Source organism: Neolamprologus brichardi, chromosome 15, assembly GCF_056152115.1.
Source record: "Neolamprologus brichardi isolate AB-2024 chromosome 15, ASM5615211v1, whole genome shotgun sequence".
Classification (NCBI taxonomy): domain Eukaryota; kingdom Metazoa; phylum Chordata; class Actinopteri; order Cichliformes; family Cichlidae; genus Neolamprologus; species Neolamprologus brichardi.
In genome coordinates, this window is record NC_142118.1 from 9,435,472 (window position 1) to 9,450,037 (window position 14,566).

At 36.1% G+C, this 14,566-nt stretch overlaps 2 protein-coding genes across 5 annotated transcripts in view; one reads left to right on the plus strand and one right to left on the minus strand.

The window, feature by feature from the left end:
• ylpm1 (YLP motif containing 1) overlaps window positions 1-11,949 on the plus strand; it is a 31,281-nt gene extending 19,332 nt beyond the window's left edge. For 3 of the 4 annotated variants that reach the window (XM_006797137.3, XM_006797140.3, XM_006797139.3), the window contains 4 exons: window positions 2,440-2,491; window positions 3,664-3,791; window positions 4,231-4,414; window positions 4,874-5,186. In XM_006797137.3, the coding sequence (XP_006797200.2) occupies window positions 2,440-2,491; window positions 3,664-3,791; window positions 4,231-4,377 (327 nt within the window). In that variant the 3' untranslated portion in view covers window positions 4,378-4,414; window positions 4,874-5,186. Of the gene's footprint in view, window positions 1-2,439; window positions 2,492-3,663; window positions 3,792-4,230; window positions 4,415-4,873; window positions 5,187-11,707 lie in introns of those variants that run through there. The other variant, XM_035910510.2, reaches the window with a different exon arrangement.
• prox2 (prospero homeobox 2) lies at window positions 8,384-14,474 on the minus strand. The gene is made up of 5 exons (XM_006797136.3): window positions 14,413-14,474; window positions 12,860-14,156; window positions 12,238-12,339; window positions 11,640-11,834; window positions 8,384-8,617 (listed from the first exon to the last, which is right to left on the minus strand). The coding sequence occupies exons 2-5, from the start codon at window positions 14,153-14,155 to the stop codon at window positions 8,450-8,452; spliced, it is 1,761 nt and encodes a 586-aa protein (XP_006797199.2). The 5' UTR covers window position 14,156; window positions 14,413-14,474; the 3' UTR covers window positions 8,384-8,449.
• Window positions 14,475-14,566: the final 92 nt, after the last annotated feature.

Genomic DNA, 14,566 nt, shown 5'->3' on the forward strand with positions numbered 1-14,566 from the left:
TGTCAGTTATAATTTATTTATTTATATATATATATATATATATATATATATATATAATTTCTATTTTTTGAACATTGTTTGGTGTTAGGAGGGATGCACGCAATGGTTATATTAGTACTGACCTCAGCGTTTAACTCTTCCAAAATGCAGGTTACAAATGGGTAAAATCATTAAAAGTATCCTACGGAGCCCATGGAACTGTTGCGGAAGGCATCACCAATAACATTACAAAGAGATGAAATTGATATTGAGCAGAATTTAGTTCAGTTTGTTGGTGTGGCCCTCCACATCAGTCCCAGTTTCACATGTGGCCCCTTTGGAGAATTAATTGCTAAACTAGATCATTTCTGTTTTCTGTTTTGTTGGCACATTTTTGCATATCTCCCAAATGTACCTGGGCTGTGACCAGTCGAAGATGACGGTTAACATGTGTAATGAGCAGCATTAATAAATAAATCCAGTTCAGATCTTAGTTCTGGCCTGTGGCCATACAGTTAAAGCTGATAGTAATGCATTCCATATTAGCTACCCTGTTACTAACATGATGCATTAACATTTTCGTAGAAACATTTCCATCAAAAGTAAAATAATCTACTGGGTCTTTGGTTCCTTAAATCTTCAGTTTGGAAGCCAACAATGAGCATTTCAGAGTGAACAAACGTTCCTTTACGAAATTACAATTTCAGTATCTGCTGCTTATTCTTTGTTTAAAGGCATGCAAAAAACAAAAAATGAAAGCTTCAAGGAAGGCATTATGCAAATGTTTCCCTGTTGACGTAGAAAAGTCATAAAAGAAAAGCCTGATGTTTTCAAGCAGTATTTTCTGTGGGAGAAAAAAAACTGCACCAGAGTGCTGGTGTTATTTTGGTCCCTGTAACTTTGCAGTTAAATAGTTACACACATAAGTTTTAACACATTTGTTGATGTTGTTGAAGTTTTGCAGAGGTGAATTCTGATAAAGAAATCCAAACAAGCAGCAACCAAGTGTCTTCAATAAATAACACATGTTAAATTCCTACATGCCAATGTTGTCATGCATATGCCATGTGGAATTAAACATAAGTCAGATTTTATCATACTCATTTGCAGGGTGATTTCCACACTTATATAATGGATTTGACATTTTATGTTTTTGAAAATAGAAAAACTACTTAAAAAAACACCTTATACAATCATTAAACACAGTATTCACAACATGTGAACTAATTCTGATGCTTTATCTTTTTATAATGCGTATGGTTGGTCAAGGTTAAAAACGCATGTTTTTATTGTTGTATTTGTTGTAACTTTTGCTGCCATGATGGCCAGTTCTCTCTTGGAAATGGAATTTAAATCTCAATGAGACTTTCACCTGGATAAATAAAGGATAATAAATTGCTTAAAAGTAAAGGACCTTCAAAACGGTTGATATAGTAATCAAAGCAATGCAATCAGTTAAAATGACAAAACATGGATTAAATATGCGCCTCATGATCTCAGGACCCTCAAAATTCAGACATTACATTTTTTAATGAAATGGCAAACATAGTTCACAATCTCATGCTAGAGAAGATGATCTGAACAAGTTCCCGATGCCTTATATCAAATAATTTACCGCTTGTCGTATATAAATATAAGCAGTAAAAAGATGCTCTCTCAGTCTCTTTTAGGTGATATGCTAACATTATGAGCGCTATTGTTTAGTCTAACAGAAATGACTCCTTCAGAGATTAACAAACAATCCTGAAATTAATAATTAAATAGTGGAGTTCGAGCAATTTGCTGTTGCTAACCAAATATCCTTTATTTTAATGTTTTTGTTTTTTTAAATTTGTTTATTTTGTTTTAAAGGCCAGCTAACTACACAGTGATGTTACAGCAGGGAACCTCATTCATGATGATTTCATGTTTGGTAACGAAAGATCTCTACACACTAAAGTCTTTTCACAAGTAGTACTACTGCAATCTAAGAATCAAGAACCTTTGTTCTTTGTAAATTTAGTTATAGGTTTATCAGTGTGTGTGGAATGGAATTGATTTGAAAAAAAAATTACATGTGAAATCTGTTCCAATCATATGATCATTAGCAAACTTCTCTCTCTCTAGATTCAGTAGCGCTCTGACTGTTGTTAAATGAAGTTTGTGTTCTCCAAAGCAGAGCACAGTTGTCCATTTTTAAGCCGGTAACAGAAAACAAAAGACTCAGTGTGAACACGTCTCACCTTGCAATAACACAAATTAAACTCTGTGCATGCCATTGTTAGTAGTTACTGTATGTCTTTACCAAGTATTGTACCAAGTTTCACCCTACAGTTGTGCTTGTTTTTGTGTCTTATAACCTCTGATAAACCAGTTTCCTGTCTTTTCAGCCAACTCCTTTCCCCACTTTCTCCACCCTTCCCTTTTCCCCCTGTATCACCCTGATGTTTAACCATTGCAGTGTTTCTTTATGTAATATAGGGCTACATTCCAAAAAGCAAATGGGAGATGGACACATCAGAGGCAAAACTTGGTAGGTATTTATTTTTTAATGATGATCCAGTCATTTGCCTTTGTCATATAGAGCCTTCTGCATCATTAAAATGTGTTTTAAGTGTCATGTAGCGAGATCTGTGAAGTCGTGTGTGTATGTTTTGTGTTCTTTTTTTCTGTTTCTATTGTGAACTTTGTTTGATTGATGCGATTCTTTTGCATTTTGATTGAGTCACTGGTGGACTTGGCCAAGTTACTGGTCTAATGCTTTGTTGCTGATGAAAAAACGATAATAGTTTCAACTGGTTTCTATATTACACTAAAGACCAACCAACAGCCAAACCTCATCATTATTAAAACTGCATATAGGGGATACAGCAAATAAAGAAATATTTAAAAAATCCTTTTTTGGGGGGTTAAACGGGTGTTTTAGCTATATATATACATATAATTCTTTAGGAGCGTACAATTTTGGTGCTCTGAAGGGATTTATTCAGAAAAAGTTTGAGTCAAAGCTTCTTTTGGCTGCTCCTTTATTGATGAGGGGTCACCACAGTGAGTAGCTACCTAATGTTTAATTTGTTTAATCTCCCAAAGGGGTTTGAGTCTCCTCCCAGCATTGAACTGGGGATCTTTTGCGCTTGTTAGTACATTAGAGTACACTGTAAACCATAAACCAGTTTATGAATTATGCTTATATTATTTGATAGGACTTGTACAGCTGTTCTTCATTTAGTTGAGCAGGCGTTTTGTTAGATGAGGCTTATGGTGTTATAATCAATAACAGCACAGTACCTCCAGGCTGATCAGATCTAGTACAAACCGCTATTTATGTTGTTAGCATGTCAACAGGAAACAGTCAGTTACTGAATGAGACATGGGCTGCTGTTTCTGTAAGAACACCAGGAAAGCGTCTTAAGTTGTTTCCGTTGTGATTGTAAATTTAAAAAAAAAAAAAAAAAAAAAAGGTTACATTTTAAATAAAGACCTCATTTCTCTTTAAGTTAAAAAGACACATTATAGACTAATTCTTTGAATAAAAAAGATCAGGTCCTGGATCATCGTTTTATGGAGCAATGATAAAACAGATATTACTAGTTGTCTCATAATTTTATTTTATTTTTTGATAAATGAGTGATACCTTGTTGAGGTTTTATGTTGTTTTTATGGGAGAGTAGAGGTAAACTGAACGGTAATCTTCAATTTAAACAGACAAGTTGGACGGTCTGGGGAGTGGCGGGAAGAGGAAGCGTGAAGGCGAACATATGGCAGGCCTCGAAGACTACCTACAGCTGCCAGATGACTATGCCACACGCATGTCCGAACCTGGAAAGAAGAGGGTAAAATTTGACCTGACCATCTATGAGTGCATTTGTTTGTTAGTGAGGAAAAACCAAAAGTTCAGGGTTGTTTTTTCCTTACCATTTCTAAGAATGCACTGATACAACAGCTAGCAAATCAGCAAATATGACCTTTATCAATATCAGAGGCTGATATGTATATTTATGTCAGGTGTGAGCTGGCTACATGTTTAAACATGCATTTAAACAGTGAACGTCAGTTCACTAATAATTAAAAAAGAAATATAATAGAAAACTGAATTATTTTTAGCATTTATTTCACAGTTGGTGTGTCCCTAGTAGTTTCTATGATACTGAATGTTCAAAGATGTTACTGAATTATCTGAAATCATTTACCCATTTCTTGTTCATAACATATGATACCTTGGGTTTCTCCCTGGTTTTTTTTTTTGTTTGTTTGTTTGTTTTTTTCCCAAAGGTTCGATGGGCTGATCTTGAAGAGCAAAAGGATGCAGATCGAAAGCGTGCTATTGGTTTCGTGGTGGGTCAAACGGACTGGGAGAAAATAACAGATGAGAGTGGCCAGCTGGCACAAAGAGCTCTCAACCGTACCAAGTATTTCTAAGAAGATAATCTTACACTTTTTTTGGTTTCAGTGAAAGGTTCGTATTTTTCCTATTCATATTGTTGAGGTGGTTAGAAAAATTGTAGATGATGTTTGTGGCTATTAAGTCATAATATTCTACAATTTAAAATATTTTAATCAGAATGTTTAATGACTCAAATGAGAAGTTTGAGGGAACTTCTTTTGTATCAGTAATATTGGAAACTATACTGAGAGAAACATTTGGTCAATCAGCCAGCCATTTTCCCGAAAAAGATTCGTCTTACCATTTCCAAAGTAATCTTATTGAGTTTGATTGGGAGCATACAGATTAAGAATGACTTATATGAGAATGCAGGTAACACTATTGTCTTCTGTATTTAACAGTAGTTAAGAGAATGCCTTAAAATACATGAAATTTCATTGTTTTAATGCAGTCCTTATTGTCACATAAAACAAATAAACTTGAGTGAAATTTAACCGTGAAATTACCAATATCATGCTTTTCTTTCTGCAGGTGCCCAGAATGTGAAAACTGCTGAAGCTTACTGGCGATGAAATTTTGATCAGGGTGATTTCACCAGCTGTTATCTGTTTCTTATTACATTCATTATTACAGATATTAGAGGCTTTTATTTCTCTGGATATAAATCAAATCAATATGTAGTTTATAATTCTCTGATACGTCTAGTCTTGCATCCTATCATTATTCTTATGTTTGGGTTTTTTTGCTGTTTTATACTCTTCCTAATTCATGTACTGTATACCTGTAGCAATGTTTCTTGGTCCATCCATAGTTTTAAAAGAGACAATAAAAAACACAATCTAAACTTTCTGAGTCTTACTGAATTTATCAGGTGGGTTTTATGATCTACGTATTTTGTATAAAATTGTATTTTGTTAGAAATTACCATGTAGATCAGTTGACCTACTTTGATTTTCACATGGCATTTTCTCACACAAAAGCTTTAACACTTTGGATTGCTTTACCCAGTGTCTTTACAACATCTATAGAAATAGCTGATGACCAGTTTGAAATTGGGCTGTGGGCAGCATCTGTTGAAATGGTTTACAGTGCATCCCTAACCCTCAAACAAACAAAAAAACCAAACAAACCCAAATTTTCAAAATATGGAAGAACATTTTGTAAGGGAAAAATCAGTCCACTCTGGGTTTGGGGTTCTTAGATGTCCCGTTTTTAAAACTTTTCTGTTACTGTTTTTGTTTAGTTTTTTTTTTAATTAGAAAAACAAAAAAACAATTCTAATATTATTTTTTTTGCACTCAAAGTCAAAATAAGATGTTGCCTGTACCACATTTTGATTACTATACCCTCACTGGCCACATCATCCCTGTTACTAGTACTTGGTTGGGCTTCAATTTGCCTTCAGTTAGTGCACATTTTTTCAGCTGCACATCCATAGTGGAATCTCCCATTCTACCACTCCCATTCTGAAGGTGCTCTATTTGATTGAGATCTGGTGAATGTGGAGGTCATTTTAGTATAGTAAACGTGTCATGTTCCATAACCAGTGTGAGATGCTTTGAGCTGTTTACATGGTGCATTAGCCACCAACACACAATGGGTACACTTTGGTCATAAAGGGAAGGACAAGGTCAGTAAGGCTACGTTCACACTGCAGGTCTTAATGCTCAATTCCGATTTTTTTGATCAAATCCGATTTTTTTGTCTGCTCGTTCACACTACAAATAAAATGCGACAGCAAACGTGCTCTAGTGTGAACACTCAAAGCGGCCCACATGCGCAAAAGAAGATGTCACACACAACGCGCTCTGTTTAGACCCAGACCAAACAGTATTGTTTGACTGATGGCTCTTAATATAAAGACTTCGGACTTCACGTTTCCCAATTTTTGCTTTAAGTTATTTTGTTATTTACATAATAATGTAAATAACCTAATAATTATCCTTATTGCTGTTTTAGAGGAGCGGTGCTTCAAAGGATAGTTGCAGATTTCTGTCAGAATCTGCAGATTATGCAGTACAAATAAAATGTTCACGTTTCTCTAACGCTGTCTTCCCAGCAGTTTCACCGGATGGCCAGGAAGCGTTCGCGATGTCTTCTTGGGCACTTCTCTGGCGCTGATAATTGGCGTCTGTCTTGTGTCAGTGACGTAAAAGACGGATTTAATGCAACTTGACCATTCACACAGCAGTAGCTTTCTGAAACATCGGATATGTATCGGATTCAGTACGACATACAAAAGTGACCCAGATCGGATTTGAAAATATCGGATTTGTGCCGTTCACACTGTCATAGCATGATTGGATATGGGTCGCATAGGGTCAAAAAAATCGGATTTGATGCGCTTTCGCCTGCAGTGTGAACGTAGACTAACAGTACTCAGGTATGTCTGGCATATGAACAGTGCTCATTTAGTTCTAATAGCCCTTTTCCATAAGTACCTACTCAGAACAACTCAACATTTCTTTTTTAGGGTTTGCCATTAGGTCATAGTACCTGGTATCAGGTACTTTTTTTAGTACCTACTCAACTGGGGTTCCAAGCGATCTGAAAATGTGACATCAACACACTGCATGCCACTGATTGGCTAGACAGGGATGTCACTTGATAAGTCATGAGAGCAACTTCTTCACGAAAATCAAACCCACCATTTTTGAAATCCAGCAACGATGGAAATGGCTACACAGAAACAACACTCAGAGTCTAACGAAAAGCCACAGACTGACTGCAGGTATACCATTATCTTGATGTCCACCTTTGTAGTGGCGTTCCGTGTTGCATACAAATGGCGTTCAACCGCATTCGTATAATGATCGTACGCACATTAGACGGTACTCTGTTGTCATGGAAAACAAGTTGTCAAGCTCCAACTTCTGACTCTACCATCCCAATGTCGCACCAGAAATCAAGGCTCATTGGACTCATTGGTCTTCTCCTTTCCAATTTAGGTGAGCCTATGTAGCATCAGTTTCCGTTTATTGACTTTAAGAAGTGCCACCCGATGTGGTCTTCCGCTGCTGTAGCCATTCTGCTTCAAGGTTCAATGTGTTGTGTGCTCAGAGATGTTTTTCTGCATTCCTTGGTTTTGACACATGGTTATTTGGGGTTACTTCATAAACCCTAGTGATGGTTATGTGTAAAAACCCCAGTAGATCAGCAGTTTCTGTAGTACTCAGACCAGCCCAATTGGCATCAACAAACATGCCACATTTAAAGTCCCACTTTTTCTCACTCACATTTTTGACTTCAGTAGGTTTGACCATTTCTACATGGCAATTAGCTGATTATATATTTGCAATAATAAGCAGTTGAACAGTTGTACCTAGTAAAATGGCTTCTTAGAGTGAAATGTATAGTTTCCCAAACTATTTTGGGTTTTTTGGCCCCTGTTTGTTGTTGAAATCAAGCACATCAGGATTTTTTTTTTTTTTTTTTTTTTTAACAATAAATTTAATCTGGATTACCAACACACAACAAGGATCAATGGTTATAAACAGACAAATCACTTCTGATGAAGGATTAAATTGGCTTTGGACCATTGGTTGAAGTGTGCCATGCGGTAAATGAGTGGATGGATCCAGGTGGTAAGTATGGAACAAAGCAAGAAACTATTCCTTTATGTTAATACTTTTTTAACTGGTTCACTGACATTGTAATTGTAGAATTGAAATAGTTTGTGTTCTATATATTTTTGTCATTTTGTTTGTATGTACAGTAATAAGTTCTGTTCCATCAATATTAAAGATTTTCTAAATTCCTGGTTTGGAATTTATTTTGTGCTTTTTACAGAAAACAAAGTGTGATCTGTGACTCGTCGTGTCAACAATAAAATATTTTTAATCATGTAAAATATGTATTGTTGCTATATAATATAGCAAAATGCATGCATCTATCCAGCCAATGATGAAACAAAAACGATTGACAGTAGATATATATACACCCCACTGCCATCAGTATGGCAGAATCTACATTACTTTTCAGATGGCCAATCTTTGTTTTTAATTTAATAATAATAATTTAAAAAGTTTTTTTTTTCCCCATGAAGAAATGAGTAAGTCCGCATTGTGACCGGTCACTGTGGCACATGATCATGATGTCTCCTGGTTCTTATACAGACTGATGACTTTTGAATTCAGCTGGTACATCAGTGTCCAGTTTACAGATCACCTTGTAGATTGCCTTCTTCCAGGATGGATCACGATCTTTGCCCATTGAAATGGCAACGTAAAACTCTCTCAGTGTAATCTCAGCAACTTCCAGGAATCTGTCGGGCACCTGTGAATCCACACAAGAATTTCTTTAATGGGGGAGAGAGGGAATATGAGTCCTTTGCTGCCATTCTGTTCAGTCTGTCGTCGAAAGATAGTGTGAATTGTATATGGCACTATATTTTAGATGTGACTCTAACCGAGCAAATTCAGGTAAGTAACAAATCAGGTCTTAGCACAGAGACTGAGAACAAAATTAAAGGAAGTGAAATGATCAAAAACAAATATTATTTTAGCAAGTTTCCCTGACACTGATTCAGCTTTGTCCCAAACTAAGGTTTATGGTCTGGGATCAGGATTAATCCATGTTTGGGAAACTGAACCAATGAGTATACAACTACCTGTGCTGTAATCAGCTTTTCTTATTTTGCAATGTGAACCTTTAAGTGTTTTAAACTACTGTCATGTAACAAAATAAAAGTGCATACACCAATTTTCCAAAATGGACCTGATAAGCAATGTTATGTTATTTAAAGATATTCATGCTGAAATGCAATTGTTAAATCTGGTGAAATTTCAAATGAGTACAGCGAGAATATAAGTGATTATAATAACGGTGGGGTTTGGTATGGATATTTTTTTAACATTTAAAACATATGCACAAAGATTAAAATCTTATTTTGCACAAACTCATGAGAGATATATTTGTGACGCCAAGAGTATTTAAACAACATGTCCAGAGTTTAAAGAAATTTATTTATTAGCAACAACACTCAATAAGTTCTATTGAACATGATAGAACTTTAATTTAATGAACATGTTTAGGACGTATGTATAACATTAGTTTTTGTTTTTCTAGCTGATGTACTTTATGTCACTAACAGCTGACACTAATATGTGAGATGGAATTGCAATACTTGCTGTGTAATTAGTGTTAACCATATATGGACTGTGCTAAATTATTATACAAAATTTCATTGTGCATAAAAAAAGATTCTTTACTCCCTATTCGAATGGCAGTTATTCGTTTTACAGGTTTACTCAGTCCAGTTGTACAGCTAGCACAAGTATGTCTAATGAAGAACCATTTTTTTTCCTTTTCTTAACCAGTCTGTTTGACATACTTGTAGCTCCTCTTATGCTTGCTTTGCTGTCTTTGTCTTCTCCCACTCAAAGCACAATTTATAGGTTTAATTTCTCTGTTACTCATTTGGAAATTAGAGGAATACTCATTTTAAAGCTTTAACTTTTCTTTGCAGAGAAGTTATAAGTTACGGTCATCACCAAGTTGATTATAGTTATATAAAAAAATTAAAAACTAAAGCTAGTTATGAAAAATATTTTAGTTAACTAAAAAAATACTTTTAAAGAAAAAAAAAAACTAACAATTTCAGTTCCTGGAAAACTAATGATTGAAAAATATAGAGGAAAGTTCTTAGTTTTTAGCATTTGTATTTTAGTATATGTTTGATAACACTGAAACAAACAATAACTAAACATTTTCAACAATTACACTAAGCCTAACAACTCTGGTAATCACATGAAGGTATAGATTTTATTAGGCTGATTCTGAGTTCTATCAAATCATGCTGAAATTGTCTCAGCCTTGAAGATCTACACCGAAATGTGTTTTGATTTAAAAGTTGGACAATAAAGAAAAATAATGGTTGTTTTTATTTGCAGAAGTGGGAAATCATGTTGCTTCATTAAAACTAATCACTGTTTTTAATGGTTTAAGTCATACTGAGCACATATAAATGACTACAATCTGCTATTTAATTACCAGTGATTTAAGCTTCTCAGTACAAACAGTCATCATCAGGACGTTTTAGTCCATTGTACTGATCAGCTCTGTTCACGGTGCTGATATTTACTCTGTATTAATAAATGTGCCTTTTCAAAGCAAATCTTTATTTAACATATTACTAAGTGCCCTGACTTATTTTTTTTCTTCAGTAGAGCTTGTCACAGCTGTTTGATCGAAGTGCAACACTCACATCAATATAACATATTAAACCTTTCTTTATATGAACTCTATGAAATAATTTGTGTCATTTGACCTTTTATGATCTCTGTGCATTAACAGCTCAACATGGGCACATTATGAATTAGAAAAATAATCATCGTGACTGTCTGAGAGAAACCCTGATATCAGAATAGGTCAATTTCTGCTTTCTCTTCATCAGTAGTTACAAATTATTAGGTTGTTTACAGTTTTGCAAACTTAACATTAACTGGGTGAAACAAAACGCTTAACATCTAACTCTCTTATCCTGTTTCACTGCAGTCAACTGTTCAATAAAGGAAAAAATACTATATTTGTACTTAGGTGAAAAAGACCTCTCCATATGGGGATTAAATCAGACTGTAGAGAAAATTCTTACTTTGAAACATGCTTCTTGGGGTTTGTTTTGTTTGGTTGTTTCTAATTATTGCGTATTTGCTGCAGTTACACACGATTTGTAACATTTTCAGGTCCAGTTCACATTTTGGAAAGGTTAAATAAACATTTGACTCAACCCTTCAAAACATGAACGATTAAATAATTGCCAGAAATCTTCTTTTTTTTTTTTTTTTTTTTACAAAACTCTGGGGTATTTAACGAATCTATTTTTTTTTAACTGAATTTAAATATTAATTTGCGTATATTTTTGAGTTTTAATTTGTTTGCTATTTGCTTTTAATATTTTTATTTATTTATTTTCCAATTTAATACTTAGAAAAGCTTCTTATTTTGTATTTTCAGCAGATAAAAAAAATCTCATGTATTAAATATGAAACACCAGGCTTTAAGGGGTTAAAAAAGAAAGAATGAAAATTACGTAACATCTACAGAATATTAGTAGTCATAATAATGTAATGAATCTTGGTAAGCTGTATTCCTTTATTACTTTTTCTGAAACCGATACGGCGACATAAAAAAGAGGAGCTGCAGATACAGTGGACACAGTACAGTGTTTCTAAAATAAAGATGATGCATGGTCAAAAAGGAGACTATAAATTAAGAAATACCTGAGTGACACCTCACGACTCGCTTTTAGGAAGCAATCAGTGTGTTAGAGTAAAACAAGTCCTCAGTTGTTCCTCACCTGGAAGTCGCTGGCTTTGTTGTAGTGCCTGTTGAGAGCCCTGAAAAGTTCTGATTCTCTCCCCACAGTCAGACCCCTCACGTCTGCCACTCCTTCGATGAGAGCGTGTCGAGCAAACTTCTCCATCTGGATGTAGTAAAACTCCCTGAAGTTACTGAACCACTTGATGAGCTGAGAGCTGATGGAGTGCGTGAACTGAGGAGGAAAAAAAGGTAAGTGAGCTTGTCAAATGTGACAATGAACGTTTTTTTTTGTGATTTGTATGTTTTACAGTGCACACTACAATATGTGAAGCAAATAAAATCACCCATGAAACTATTTAACTGTCTTCTGTTTTTTTTAACACACTAAATTATATGATGATGTCTTTGGTTTGTGGATTATGATGCTGAAAACGATGTAATAATAAATCCAGAGGTTACAGAGGACTCTTTGTATGTTTTCAGGTTGAGACTTTTCTCCCAAAATGGAAAGTAGCATCACTGTTGCTCAAATGCAAAATAAAAGAAATTGTATAAATCTGTCAATTCAGCAGATGTAACATGTTTTCTATTCTGTGAGAAGGACGATAACACGACATGTGCAAGCCGTCTCTCACCTGTACATCGTGGAAACACATCTTCAGCACAAGTGAACTCGGGTAGCGAGTGTAGAAAAACACAAGCTTTGCTTTCTTCAGATGGTTTGTGGTCAGACCCTCCTAAAATTCACCAGCGTTAAGGACGAAACGCAAAAACAAGATATTTTCTCTCCAGAACTGATTCATTTATAGCCAATATACGATGAAAATGTTGATTCCACAATGGGTAGGTTTATTGTCTTTTTCTTTAAAAGGGGTGGCTGGGAATCAGGAGGTCCAGCAGATCATTTACTAAGTAAATAAAGTTTATTTGTAAGCGCCTTTTAGGACAAAACCAGTCACAAAGTGTTTAAAAGAGGTATTAAAAACAGGGTCACCTACCGATTGGAAGGCCAGTGGTTCAATCCCTGGCTCATCAAGTCCACATGCCTTAGTGTCCTTGTTAACATACTGAACCCCAAATTAAATTGATGTGTTTGTGCTTGATAGAAAGTATTTAAATGAGACTTATAGTACTTACAGTAAAGACTTTAAAGACATCTGCGTGAGATGCTACAGTATTCAGATATATTGGAGGTGTTCTGTCACTGCTAAGTGCTACTTAAAGCCACAGGTTAACACAAGAAATTAGAAAGGATACATTCAGCATGTACAGGTTGCTTTTCACCAGGCTATCAGACTCTGCCTTCACATGAGGGAGACCAGTGCTTTCCAAAAGCACTGGATCTGCAGACACAGCGTGAGCCTGTGGGCTTCTCACAGATCTGGAATTGACCTTTGATCTCACTTTAACTGACTTCCGGCCTTCTTCTGAGTAACTGTCCTGTAGGCTCTTGAGAGCACGGTGATTCTTCTCTGATGCTTGAGATTCCTGCAGGGCAGAGTCAACGATGAGGAAATTTGGAGATTTTGGATGGTGGTGAGCTGTTAACCTGGATCTTTCCAGTTCATGTTTTTGCACAACCAGAGACAGAGCTTCTGTTTGAACATCTGGGGTTTGCACCACTGGAGTCCCACAACATGGAAGTCTTAACTTATCATCATCACTGCTCACCGATGGCTGAAGAGACGTATCAGTCTCTACATTTTCCACTTCATATGGCGACGTCTGTAAAAGCGGCACATTTTTGAAAATGGAGTCAACGCTCTTGCTGACAACTCTGGACAGCTCGTACTTCAGAACATCTGCCATTAGCCTTATTCTGGCCGGTTTGGATTGGAAGTAGTTCATCAATTTAACCTTCTTCCATCCTTGATATTTTAGACTCGAACTGCTCTCAAACTCACTGTACAAATCTGTAAACGCATCACCAGATGTTTTGATGGAATCATGGGCTTCACTCACTCCATCCAGGTGAGTAACCTTTGTTCTGAGCTGCCTGGGGTGCTGATGCTGGCTCTCCAGCTGCTTTCTTGTTACCTGGCTTTGAGCCGTGCTTTCCATGCGTTTCTGAAGGAAAGGTGCTTCTTGGATCTTTTCGTCATTGTGCATGCAGTCGGTCTCTTTACGCTCCTTCGTTTTCACTTCTGTGTCGTACATATGAGGAGGGCTGGTCATACCTTTGATTATATTTTCTACTCTCGCACGCTTTGCTTGATGGCCTCTGTTCAGGTTCCAGTCATGGTGACCATAAGAAGTGGGTGCGGGAGACGGGTGTCTTCCCATGGATAAAGATCCACTGGTGCTGCCTCTGGATGAAGTAAGATCCAGTTGACTGGAATACATCAAACCAGCATCTGCACTGCTATAATAAGCACTATCTGGTAGTGTTTTCATGTTCTCGCCTTCTCTGTGTAAGGTCAATGAAACGCCTGATGAATCTGAGTTTGATGGCATGAGGTCAGGCTGAAAAGAGGAGAGATGCTCTGCAGCACAGCCATCCAGGCAGATGTTGCTGGAGGAATACATGGCTTTGCTCCAAACACTCTGATTCATTCTGGTAGGGTTAAAAAGACAAAAGTTAAAAAAAAACACTTATGAATAATAAAATGCAAGTAATAGAAGCAGGAAAGAGAACTTGGTACAGCTAGTGGAGACATCTTTCTCACATATACATGATATCCCTTTTTAGGTTGCAGGTTACCTTATTTTAAAAGTGTCTATTTAATTGAAATCAAACTAAATAAGTAAAAATACAAACAGATATCATCAACATGGCTTCCTTTTTACTCGATATGCAATATAAAACTTACCTGTCTTACAGCTCAGAGGAAGGGTGCAGCTCTGGGTCCTGGAGGAGGAGACTCGGTTATTTGTAGTGATACAGCAGAGAGCGCTCCAGAAAGCAGGAGGTGTGTTCTAATATGTCAGCCTATCCCGTCCCCGTAACCTACCACATTATTAATA

Bases quoted from the DNA above. Each gene is read 5' to 3' on its own strand.
- prox2 (XM_006797136.3), bottom strand. From the start codon at position 14,155: ATGAATCAGAGTGTTTGGAGCAAAGCCATGTATTCCTCCAGCAACATC. The intron at 11,835-12,237 runs GTGAGAGACGGC...TTTCCTCCTCAG, and splicing joins TGTGTTTCCACGATGTACAG to TTCACGCACTCCATCAGCTC. The intron at 8,618-11,639 runs GTGAGGAACAAC...GTGGATTCACAG, and splicing joins ACAAAGCCAGCGACTTCCAG to GTGCCCGACAGATTCCTGGA.